General features: G+C 36.4%; 1 protein-coding gene across 3 annotated transcripts in view; it reads right to left on the reverse strand.

Annotated features, from left to right (window-relative positions):
- Top3alpha (topoisomerase 3-alpha) overlaps positions 1–13,928 on the reverse strand; it is a 496,301-nt gene that overhangs the window by 439,128 nt on the left and 43,245 nt on the right. For all 3 annotated transcript variants that reach the window (XM_090411715.1, XM_090411714.1, XM_090411713.1), the window contains exon 5: positions 4,640–4,810. In XM_090411715.1, the coding sequence (XP_090267841.1) occupies positions 4,640–4,810 (171 nt within the window). The remainder of the gene's footprint in view (positions 1–4,639; positions 4,811–13,928) is intronic.

The following is a 13,928-nucleotide window of genomic DNA, read 5'->3' on the forward strand; positions in this document are numbered from 1 at the left end:
TGTATTTACATCTGTATAGCAAAGGCTTTTCCACATAATCCAATGGCCTCTGTCAACGGCATAGTGTGCAACCACACAATAGCTATAGCATAGATGTTTTTATGTTCTTCCATTCAAATATCGGCAGTTTTTCAATTCTGACCAAAATATGTTAGCTGGCAGGAGCAAGGAATATAGATGCCAGGATGATCTATAGCTAATAGTTAGATAGTCCAACTTATAAACTTGCAAAACAGGTAGCAAAATCACTTATATTACATTAAAGCAACTGGTATAACCACAAGAAAGAACATATGAGGATATAAGAATATAAGTTACCTTCATAACTCTGCTACTAGTAACTTCTTTCTTGTGGTTATTATCAGTTGCTTTAATATCTTTTTGTTCTAGGTCTTTATTAGAACTGTTCCGTACCCCCCCCCATAACTCTCCCCCCTCCATCTATATATACATACAAGCAGTCCTCATTTTGCATAGTGTGCGACTGTACAAAATGAGCATGAAAGTTGAAACCGTGCAAAGCAATCTATATAATCAATGGAATAAATTAATTAAGATTGTTCTGTGACCTTTAAACTTTGTCAAAACATTAAAATCTCTCTTGCTGTCAAGTATAGGGAAATTTAACAAATAGTAAAAAATAATATTTATTTAGTACACTGTAATTAGAAACACTGAGAATTAAAGTGTTTTATTTCACTATAAAAACTCATCAACAGTAGTTTGAACAGTCATTGCTTTCTTCTTCTTCTCTACTGCTTGTTGTACAACTTATGATACAAAGTGAGCATCTTTCTATGCCTCAGCAAATTGTCACACTCCTTTCTAAGTTTGGATCAGGTTCCAACATTTTATTGCAAATGAAAAAGCTTTGCACAAGATGGGTGCCACACATGTCACAGCATATCAAACACGCACTCGCATGAAAATCTCTGAGCAGTGCTTGAAACATTTTAGCAAGAATATGCATATACAGTAGCCCCTCACTATGGATGAGACTTGGATTCACCATTACACACCAGAATCCAAACAGCAGTCAAAACAGTGGACAGAAGCTGGTTGTTCAGTGTCAGAGAAGAAGTCGGTTTCATCAGCAGGAAAGGTCATGGTATCAGTGTTTTGGGATGCTAAAAAGCATTTTGTTTATTAATTATCTTGAAAAGGGTAAAACAGTAACCAGGGAATATTATTCCAATCTTTTAACCAGACTAGACGAAAAAATTTGTGAGAAAAGACCCAGTTTGCAGAAGAAAAAAATTCATCTTTCATCAGGACAATGCACCTACCCACAGAGGTGTTTTGGCAATGGGAAAATTAAGGGATCTGCACTATGAATTGTTGGAACATCCACCCTATTCCCCAGATTTGGCTCCCTCTGACTTCTATCTCTTCCCAAAACTAAACCTCTTCCTCGCTGGTCAGCATTTTTCTTCGAATCAAGAGAGGTGATTGCAACTGTAGAGGGGTATTTTTCAGATCTTGCTGAGAACCACTACTGGCACGGGATAATGGGGCTAAAATAAATGTATGTCTTAAGGGAGATTATGTTGAAAAATAAACATAATTTTGAAATTATAAATTCGTTTTTTCATTGTTAGGCAAAGAACATTTCAGACCACCCTCTGTGTGTGTGCACGCGCGCGCGCGCGTGCATGTGGTTAGCCTAGTGGCTATGCGCTTCCCAACCATATGCCTTGGGGAAGGAGTGTCCTAGGTTCGATTCCCATAGACGATGTGAGGAGCTCAAGGATCTTCCTCAGCCATAGCCAAGTTAGCTGGTCTTGGGAGTAGACGGCAAGGTTTTCTCTCCTCTTTATCTGGGGATTTTCATCCCACAAGCAGAGAATGCAGAGAACCGGCTGCATTAATATGCAGTATCCCCTCATTAGGAGGAGGACTCAACCCATCCTAGGACAGACGAGAAGGATGGGAGATATATATATATATATATATATATATATATATATATATATATACAGGGTGTTCGGGATAAATTTGACAGTTTCGTAAGGAAAAAGAAAATCTTCTTTGTATCTATTAAATTTAATGAATTGACAAAAAAACATTACAGGCAGAGTTAATTACAATACTATCAACAAGATTTACTCAAAATAACCACCATTAGCATCGATCACAACTTCAATTCTGCTTCGGAACCTCGAACAAGCTGATGCTACAGTCTCCCTGGGAAGGGCCGCAAAAACTGTTTTAATTTTATCCATTAACTGGGCTTTTGTATTACTGGAAGTGCGATTGGTGTCTTTTTCAACTGCGCCCCATACAAAATAATCCATGGGGTTAAGGTCTGGGGAGTTTGGAGGCCAAACATTTGGACTGGTGAAGTCGTAGAAATTTTCAGACAACCATTTTTGACTTTTCCCAGAGGTGTGGCAAGGGGCCGAATCCTGCTGCCATACATACGGCCTACCATTGGCTACCCTTGTTATCCAGGGCTTGACTACAGTTAGCAACTCCACGAACAAAGCCCGAATTCCAATGCCAGGGTTCTTCAACACCTGTTCCTGCAGATTTGCGAGGAATTCTGCTGTACGAACGCAATCAGATCGTCTGCTAGGGATCTTTCTTCTTGCTACATCCTCGTAGTCACCATTGCAAGTCTCTAGTTCATGCCTGATTGTTTTTACTGTATTCAGGGAGCATTGGGCAGCAGTCGTAATATCCTTATTTTGATGGCGGGCACGAATCATCATGATACAAGTTATTCTCTTCCATGATTCAGGTGGGTTCCAGCTATCCATCCTTTCTGACATCTTGTATATGAATGAAGAAGGGTCCAAACTTTTAAATGAAGAGAAGTGTGTGTTAATACATGTAACTTACGGAAAAATATAATTAATTATAAATATGTCAAATTTATCCCGAACACCCTGTATAAGAAAGGTTGTATGTATTCAATATTTTGAAAATTTAAATAAATCTGTGTAGAACTGGGAGAAAGAAGAAACTCGTCATAACACAGTCTTTGATTCTACACAGAGTACAAAATCATTCAACCAGACATACTGTTCCTGGATGAATCCTCCCTTATGCTTACAGAAAGTATTCCCCCCACTAAATGAAGAAAAGAAGAAAGAAAATATCAAATAAGATCAGAAGGATAAAATAAATCACATTTAATTGGTGGATATCAATTATTTTTTATTACCTAGCTAAGTAAAATTGGATAAAATTGATCAAAATTTTATAAGCACTGCAAACTACAGTGCATACATGTATATTGTGATGCACTTCAAACTGCAGACATGCACATTGGCATGTATTGCCTATTAGTTGTATATGGAAAATATGATTTAACTGTCAGTGCTGGCCTGGCTGGCCGAGTAGTTAGCATATCCGCTTCCCAGCCAACAGGCTGTGGGTTCGAATCCCACGTAGGCATGGATGTTTGTTATGTCCTTTCCCAATATGGACTGGGTCACCATGGGAGCAGTAGACCCAAAACCTCCCACAATGGGAAAGGCCTTCACCCGGTAGTGGGTAGAAAAAATAGGCTAAAATTTATTTCTTTTTATCACTGAAAGGAAGACTGCTGCATATTATGGGATACTAAGGCAATCTGGTGTGATGTTATCTGTTCCATATAAAAGTAAACTAATCATGAGGACAGCATGTACAAACTTTTGCTTGTTTATGCTTGGATAAAAGATGCTGGCCTGGTTGGCCGAGTGGTTGGCGTATCTGCTTTCCAGCCAAAGGGCTGAGGGTTCGAATCCCGGCATGAGCATGGATGTTTGTGATTGTCTGTGAAAATACTAGTGGCAGTGATGGGCGGTAGATAGCGTTGGTGTAAATGATGATGGTTGATGAAGTAGCTGGTGGATTGAGGTGGAGAAGGAGTTGTAGAGTAGGTGCCCTCCCTCCCTCAATAAGTCTTTGGACTCCTCGGAGGTGTCACATAATAATAATCTGCCTCAGGCAATATAAAACGTGTTTTCTATTGTGGCAAGTCAGAATTTACAGACTATAGATTAAATGGAAGAAAATGACAATGCTGCACAGATGTTATTAAAAGTCTGAGAGATCATTTCTGGAGTTAGCAGCAGCAAGCGTTCCCAAAATCTCAACAGATATAGCTGCATCGATTTATCAAAAATTTGGGAGAGAGAGTAATTTTAAAACCAACAGCTCTAAACTTTTTATCCAACATTACAGGTAGCAAAATACAACATTAAATCCTTTGTCTGTTACAATTTTTAAAAGTTTCCACTACTTGACTGTAACAGTTAATGCCTATGTACTGTGGCAAGTATTTTGTTCTTGTAACAGTACATAGGCATTAACTTCTGAGCACAAAACAACTAAAATTCTTAGTTATTTTGTTCCAGTGGTCTTGTGTTTCATGCTGCTCAAATTAAGATAAATAAACACCAATGTCCAAATCTGTCTACATCTTTGAATACTGAAAAGGCAACCTTTACTACCAAAAAAAAAAAAAAGTACCTCAAAGGAAAATATAGAAAGAAATAAACTTTCATACATTCTTAATTCATTGTTGAATAATAAAATGATATAGCCAATAAATAAATGATAAATGTATCATTATTTTAATATTTAATACTCTCAATGCTCTATTCAGTAATTGTGCAACTTACAAAAAGTAATCATTTTTAAAAATTACCTTTAATTTTCCAGAAAGGTTCAGCAACAAAAGCCTCAACTTGTTTGTACCTTTCTACCACAAAGCCAAGAGTAGGAAACTGACAACTTCCATAACTAACTAACTGATCTTGAAGGGCCTGAGGAAAAACTTTCTGTAATCGTAATGTCTGGAATCTTGTAAATGAAGCACCTAATTAAAACAGAGGTGGAATGGGGTGGAAATATAATTAATCTTTAATTAATTTGGAAAACCCAAGTACCCTATAGTTATATATTACTTTATAAAATAGAATCCTTGCCATTACTTGATTTGCTATAAATTAAAGATGCCAAGAAATTATATTCTTGGTTTCATCCTTTATCCAGGTGCAAGCAAACAAAGTTTGTTTGTGAAGTCACTTCACTCTATGTACAAGTAACATAGAGGCATTATATTTTAATTTAATTTAATTTTTTAATTTAATTCTATGAATTAAAGATGCCAAGAATATAATTTCTTGGCATCTTTAATTTATAGAATAACCAAGTGAAAAAAAACTTTCAATACCTGATTTGCTCATTAATTATCACTCTATACAAATGACAATCCTCCAGATTCTTCCACTTTCTCTAACCATCTAAGAACTACAGTCACTGGCCAACACCTTCCCCAGATATATGGGCTGACAAAAATCCATGAACAGAATGTGCCATTACGGTCAAATGTCGATGGTACCGATTCACCCACATACAAACTAGCTCAAAATTTAGCCAAAGCATTCACTCAATATAGTGACAGCACACCTCTTCACACATTAAAAACTCTACCCACTTTAAGGCCAGTATAGAAAACCTCACACTCCAACACACTGATATAATAGTCAGTGCATTGTCTTCTCTCTATTCACCAATGTTCCTCTTAAAGATACCTCAGACCTTATCAAAGTAAGTCACACTTACTTTGTTCACCACAAACTCAGACTATTTTGACAAAGAAAATTCTATAAACAGAAAGAACAGCCATGGGGGGTTTCCCCCCCACTTCCCCAGAAAACTACACACAAATGCACACAGAGCTATGGTTGGGCTCTGTTACGAAGATGATGTGTTCTCCTTTGGCTATATGGCTCTTAATGCCTTCCTAACACATCTTAATAACCAGAACCCCAGGATTTAATTTAGCTTGGAAAAAGAAAAAAAAAAAAAAAATAGCAGTTCTTCCCTACCTAGACACTAGCTACATGCCAACCTAATGGATCCTTGGCATTCTCAGTTTACAGAAAACCCACAGGCAGTCACCAGCAATCATCCCCCACCCCTTTGCAAGAGTATATAATTATTAAAATCCTCATGACTTATTTTTCACGGTATTAACAACACCACAAACACTTTTATCGACAAAGATGTTTTATTAACGCTTATATTTCGCTGATTTTCAACTCAGCATCATCAGAGCACAACACACCTGTAAACGCGACAGTGAGTGAGTGAAACAATATAATTGCAAAAGACAAAAGATCTAAAGTCCTATTTTTGGCGCCCTCATGGAAAAAAAAAAAAAAAAAAAAAACGCAGTTATCCAGGAGTTTTTCTTAGGATAACCGTCTCCCAAATTTTTGGCAAATTAATGCAACCATATTTGTTAAGGTTGGGAGAATTCTTCAAAGCCATTGCTGACTCAAAAAATAATCTTTCAGATCTATAACAACTCCTAAATAACACATTCGTTTTCCTTCATCTAATCCTGTGTGAAGGAGTGTCCAAAGCGTGGTCTGCCAGTCCTGACTTGCCATAGTAATAGTAGTGAATGTATCTTTCATGTTCTTCCAGGCGGATGTTCACTGATCTTCCTGTTTGCCCATAATAGGCCAAGTCACAGTCACATGGAACTTCATACACTCCTGGGTGTGCTAAAGGGTGAAGTTTATCCTTAGGCGAGCGGATCAGAGTTGCCAGCTTGACATGAGGTTTGAAGGTGGTGCGAAGGCCATGTTTCAACAATACTTTGGATTTTTTTTTTCCGATGTACCTCTGATATAGGGAATAGATATGGTCATGTTGTATTCTTGTGTATTAGGGGAGGGCAGAGTAATGGGCCTATGTAGTATTTTATCTATTTTGTAGGGATTGTAGCCGTTGGCTAAGAATGTATGGCGCAGGTACTGGAGTTCAGTGGTCAGAGCTGTATCGTTAGAACAAATGGCTCTGGCTCTGTGTGTAAATGTTTTTAAAATGCCGTACTGTTGGACTGGATGATGATGTGATTGTTTATGTAGGTATCTTCCTGTGTGTGTAGGCTTTCTGTAAATAGAAAAAGATAGTGATCCATCTGAAAGGCAGGTGACTAATGTGTCAAGAAATGGTAAACAGTTATTTGATTCTTTTTCTACTGTGAAGTGAATTTTGGGGTGTTGGTTGTTTAGGTAGGTGACAAAAGCATCCAAAGTGTCTTGTCCATGGGGCCAGATGGCAAACACATCATCTACATAGCGCAACCACACTTGTGGCTTGTATGTAGCTGTGGTAAGTACTTTGTTTTCAAAGTGTTCCATGTAAAAATTTGCTAACGGGGGAGAGAAGGGGAATCCATAGCAGTACCATTAATCTGTTTGTAGAATCCCCCCCCCCCCCCCATGTAAAGTAACCTGCATTCATGGCAAATTGAAATAATTCAAAAATATCTGGGGGAAATTTAGACTTGATTAAATCAAGAGTGTCTATAAGTGGTACATTGGTAAATAAGGAAGTGACATCGAAACTAACTATTATGTCTGAATTTTTCAGGATTAGATTTTTAACCAGTGTTTTGAAATGGATTGAATTTTTTTACAAAAGTAGAGGAGTTGCTAGTAAGAGGGGAAAGTGACTTAGCTAAATGCCGGGCCAGTTAATATGTGGGACTATCTATGCTATCAACTATGGAGCGTAGGGGAATATTAGTTTTGTGGATTTTTGGTAATCCATAAATACAGGGTGTTTTAACATGAATTGGTTTTATTTTCCTGATGATTTCTTTGGACCATGATGTCACTTTTTTCAGTACATTTCGGACTTTTTTCTTTTGCGACATCATATTAAAATCCTGTACAATAGGACAAAATTGATTAGCTCTGATAATAATGCCCTCATCGCTGAAGTAAAACACATTTACAACAACATCTAAGCCAATGACTATAATCCCTATCAAATCCAAAAAATATTAAAACACCAAAACCACAGTCCCCCCCCCCATTCAGAACAGATACTACACCAAATTTATTACCATCCCATATATCCAAGACACATCTTAAAAAATAACAAAAATCCTTAAAAGATACAGCCTTGTGATGACTTACAGGCCATATAAAAAATTCGATAATGCATTCCTTATCTGTTTGCCCAAAGACCAGCCACAGTCCCTTGATCTGCCAGATGTTGACTTGGGTACCATGCAGTTGTAAACTGTATCCACACAATCACCAAACACAAAGACTGCATCCATTTCCACGACTATAGCAAGTCAGGCCGAGCTAACCACAATGTGGATAATCCACCACAAGATATGATGGGAAAATCACTTTACTCCATAGGGGAAATTTTAAACATGAAAGACCTTCTAGAATCTACCTCAGCCTTATGGAACTACCCAAATCTGAATAAATTTGGTTGTACGAAACTACCTGAAATGTGGGAAGAACTCGTGTTTAGAACTTCAGCCAACAGTCAAGAACAGCCATCCCAGCCTGCTAGGGAGTGCTCTATTTAGGACTTTAGACATGCCTTTGTTTCTGCTTCAGTCATACTTACTATATTGGTTCCTGCATCCAAGCATGCATGTATCGATTTGTTCATTGTTCCCATGTAATGATGGCAATTTGACTTTGCAAAATTATAATTAAGTTATTTTAATAAATGTGTAAATTGTAACATCCTTAAGTAATATTTAAGCTTTTTAAAAGAACTGACTTTCATTACATACAATTTTAATATTATAGCAACTAAGTTATTGCCAAAATATTGCAAATATTAATTAAAAGTTATTCTAATTAATATATAGAGTATATTATCATCATCATCACCATCATCAAATTTCTGCCATGTACCCTCAAGGGTGTACAGGATATGATTAGTACTACATGAAAAAAATTACATCATTACTAACTTCCTATCTACAATTTTCCTCCAAATCAGTCTGTTACTTATCAAGACTCCAACAATATTAGATCTTATATTTCAATCATCTAAGGCACTTTCTACCGTATCAATCCACCTATCTTGGTCTTCCTCCGGGTAATTTTGATGCCAACCTGCCAGAGAACACTTGTTTTGCCAATCCTTCTTTGCCCATTCTGTTTAAGTGACCATACCACCTGAGATTAGCTCTGCTAACGCATTCCTGGATGCTGACAATGTCAAGTTCTTTCCTAATATCCTAGTTTTTAATATGATATTGCCATTGATGACATCTGTTCACGCCTCTAAACTTTCTCAGGACGCTCATATCTGCGGTCTCTAGTCTTTGGTCAACTGTTTTACTTCTGACCCAGCTATCAGATCCTAAAGTTAAAACTGGTTTGAACACTGTCTTCTATACAGCTAATTAAGTGTTCCAACTAATTTCTCTCTTATTCCATATGAATTTATTCAATTGACTTCCCACCATACCAGCTTTGCTGATTCTGTTGTCTATTTCTATATTTAATTTACCATCTTCACTAAAAATCGTGCCTAAGTAGCTGAAATGTTTTACTTGTTCCACAGGTTCTCCATTCACAACACAGTTAACATTTTCAATGATTCTGCCTATTTTCATTGCCTTTGTCTTTTTATTGCTGACATTCATTCCACATCTATTACAACAGTTATTCAATTTAGTCAGAGAATCTTGCAGACTTGTAGCGAATTTATTTAGAAGAATAACATCATCCGCATAAAGCAAAGAGCTGACGTTAACATCTCCAATTTTGATATCATGTTTAATATCACTTTCCTTCATAATGTGATCCATATTGATAATGAATAACAGAGGGAATAATGTACATCCTTGTCTCACACCAGATTTAACATTAAACCATCTTCCTGTACTTCCTTCAATTCTAACTGCCGACTTACAACTCAAATAAAGACTAAGTAATGCTTGATATAATGCCCCATTAACACCATATAACTGTAGCATATTGAATAACTTCTCTCTTGGCTCCTTGTCATATGCCTTTTCCAAATCGACTAAACTTAAATACAGATTTTTGTTGTATTCCCATGCTATCTCGACTATATGTTATAAAGTGAAGATCTGATCATGACAGATTCTATTTGATCTGAATCCAGCTTGATCTTCACCAAGCTTTTCTTCCACAATTCTTCTCAACCGTTTCTCAAGTATACTTGCATAGATCTTGCCAGGAACACTCAGTAGGGAAACACCTCTGAAATTCTCACATTCAGTTTTATTTTCCTTTTTATATATGGGTACTATGAGAGCTCTACTCCAATCATTGGGAATTCGTCCCTCTGTCCAGGCTTTCTGAACTATGCAGTGCAGCCACTGTAAGACTTATACCACCATACTTCAGCATTTCTGTTCGAATATCATCTACTCCTGCTGCCTTTCCACATTTCAAGCCTTCGATGGCTTTTTCTACTTCAAGTATGGATATGTATTCCTGACTGCATGCCTGGTCAGTGTTTTTTTACCACTGTGCTGTCACCACTGCTTGTTTCATTTAGCAGTTTTTCAAAGTAATTACTCCCTTTTTCTCCCATTTTCATGTCACCTTTATCATCTCTAACTCCTTTTTCAGCATTCTTTCCTCCATTCCTAAGCTACTTCAACAACTTCCAGAATATTTTGCTACCTTCTTGATATTTATTTTCTATATTCTTGCCAAAGTCCTTCAATGACTTTTGTTTAGCTAGTTTTACACAGTGTTTAGCTATCTTACATTTGTCTCTGTATTCTCTAAGAGCACAAGCTGACTTATTCGCCAGGAACTTTTGATATGCTTTCTTCTTTTCCTTCACTGCATCTTTTACTTCTTGTGTCCACCATGGAGTTCTAATTTTTCTATCCTTGCAGACAACTTCACCACATGCCTCTCTGGCTGAATCAATCAGGGCTTTCTTCAAGGCTTGCCACTGAATCTCCAAGGTTTGATTCCTGTTCTCAAACTCTTTCATTTTCTTTTCAATAATCTTTGAGTATTTTAGTCTACAGTTCACATCTGAGATCTGCTCAATTTTTATTCGCTTTAAAACTTTCTTACATGTTATTCTTTTCAATATGAAATTCAATTTTATCCTGCTCAAGACTAAATAGTAATCACTTCCAATTTCAAATACTCTGTACACTCTGGTGTCCTGCACCAGGGAGAAAACATCACTGTCAACAATAACATAGTCAATGAGACTTTTCTTATTCGTTGCCTCTTCTCTCCAAGTGAATTTGTGCACATTTTTACGTTGAAACATGGTGTTAGTAATAACCAGTCCATGTCCTTAGCAGAAATCCGACAGATATTTGCCATTATTATTAGCTTTGCTCTTTTCTCCAAATTTTCCCAAAATATTTTTGTGTCTGACAATCATTTCCTACTCTGCTATTTAGCTCCCCAACAAGGACCAACTTTTCCTTTTTCATTGTGTCAGTTGCTTTTTCTAAAGCCTCAAAAAATTCCTCCACTTCTACCTTAGTAGAACCTTCTATGGGACCATAGGCACAAATAAGTCTCATTGTCCAGTTCCCCATTCTCATATTTGCCCACATTACTCTACTTGAGACTGACTGCCATTCAAGAAAATTAGCCTCGTATTCTGTGTTATATACTATGCTTGTATACTATGTATACTTGCTATACTTGTATACTGTGTTGTATACAAGTATACTACTCCTTCTTTTCCTTGATTGTCATTGCCTGAATATAACATTTTGTATTTATTGCTCAGAAAGATCTCACCAGTTTTTGTCTTTTTTGTTTCGGTCACCCCTATTATGTCGATCTGGTACTTATCTAATTCCTCAGATAGCTCCATTTCTTTGCCATTCAGGCTTATGTTGATAGTACCGATCTTTAACTTCGGTGATATTGAGTTGGGGTGTGCTTTCAGATTTGTTCCAGTAGCTGACTTTTCGTTGTTCGCCCTGGTTCCCTGGCATAAACAACAGGAGCCTTGTTTAAATGGGCGACGCCCCAGCAGCATGAAATTTTGTCATGTTGTACCATCATTTTTTATTTTGGTTTAACCAATAAGAATACAATTTGGTCAGCTAAATCCCAAATTGCCAGCCCATCCTCATTAGTTCAGTATCCAAGTAGATACCCAACAGGGTGCTCCACGAGAAGGTGAGGATTGGACATTAGGTCAGAAGCCCTGGTCAGTTCTCCGCATTCCGTTAAAGGCTATGTGGAGGTCTCCTCTCAGTTATACAGCTTTGATCCTTAAGCACCCCTAGAGTACATTATAACTTCCTTAAATAATATCATTATGAATATCCAATATACAAGTCACACTACATGAATTATTGTAACAAGCCTTTTAAGCCTGAAAAGTGCTTAGAAACTATACAAATCACAAATCTGTGCAACCATTGAATACTGCTCTCATATTTGGTGTGCAACCCTAAGAATGCAATAAAATCTTCAACTCAATACAAAAAAAGGCTCTAAAAATTATTGAAGCAAACAAAAGTTTGCTCTTTTGAATTCAATAATTCGAAGGGCAGGGGCAATGAGAGCAATTAGACCGATTAATGATTATCATCATCTTTATATTCCTGATATGTATCCTCATAAAAAGTTTATATTACTCCTAAAATTTAAAACAGTCTATTATCTGTCAGGAATCCAATACTGACAGAACTTATATTTTAGTCTCTTCTAAAGCACTTCTGAGTGCATCAACCCAGATCTTGATCTTCCTCTGGTTCTTTTTTCTGTCATCCTGACACTAACCACTTATTTTGTTAATCTCTCTTCTCCCATTGTGTTGTGACCAAAATTGAAATTAATTCTACTCAACCATTCCTGAATGCTAACAAAATCATGTTGCCTTCCTTCATTTTTAATATGATTCTACCATTAATGCCATCTGTTCTCTCCAGTAATTTTTCTGAATCTGTGGACTCAAGTCCTTGATTAACTGTTTTATTTTGAACCCAGCTCTCATATCCATAAGTTAAAATTTGTTTGAACACTGTCTTATATACAGTTATTTTAGTGTTTTGACTAATTTCTCTCTTATTCCATATAAATTTATTCCTGTGACTTCCTAATCATACCAGGTTTGCTTATTCTGCTGTCTATTTCCTTTTTTGATTTGCTATCCTCACTAAAAAGTGTATTTAAATAGCTAAAATGTTGATTAAAGAGCAATCTCTCAAAAATTTACCAAAATTTTTACAATTTAGCTGCTTACATTTTTTTCAGTATTTCAAGAAAACAAACATTACAGTACAAAGTAATAAAAAAAAGAAAAAAGAAAAGCACATAATTTTTTAAACATAGAATTTGCAGTTACAACTTAAGGCCATTTTCAATATAACTTTTATGATTAAAAAGAGAACAGAATGACAATTAAAATACAGACAGCATGTATTACAATGACACAAGCACAAGGAGAGCTCAATCTATAATGCTATTTGAGTACCCCCCACCGCTCCCACACCCTTCAAAAAAAAATTAACTACAATATTGAGATATATTTAGTAAGTTTTGGTTTGGTTTATGTTTTATTGGCACAAACACTGCAATGATCATATTATGCCATAATAAAAGTTTGCAACAGTATATAAGGTTTACAGAAAGTTACAAAAAACTAAGCAAAAGAGTATATACACATAGACAAAATGACAGCAAAGGCTACAGCTGCACACAGATAGTCAAAGATAAATAAGTAAATAAAAAGTAAATACAAATATACACAAAAATGTACAAAGTTATACAGTGTCTTCATATAAATAAATGTTACTCAAATTAAGTGGATATTGAATCCAACATTATTTCAAAGTCGAATAGAGAAACTACAAGAGTTGCAGAGAAATTACAAGAGTTTCATGGCGAATATACATAGGCTGTTCAATAAGTTATAAGACTATATTTATACAGAAAACAGATTACCTTTAATCATCATTTACATGGTCTTTTTCGAAGTAACTACTGTGAGACGTGATGCATTTGTCCCAACGTTGCATCCACTTCTTAAACACATGTGAAAGTCCTTTTTTGAAAGTTCTTTCAAAACCGCCTCTGCAGCTTTTACACATGATTTGTTGCTTTTGAAATGGCAGCCTCTTAGTGGTTTCTTGAGCTGAGGAAACAGCCAGAAATCGCATGGTGTGAGATCAGGACTGTATG

This window comes from Typopeltis vanoorti, chromosome 21 (genome assembly GCF_054136105.1).
Source record: "Typopeltis vanoorti isolate ZY-2024b chromosome 21, IOZ_Tvanoo_1.0, whole genome shotgun sequence".
Lineage (NCBI taxonomy): Eukaryota > Metazoa > Arthropoda > Arachnida > Uropygi > Thelyphonidae > Typopeltis > Typopeltis vanoorti.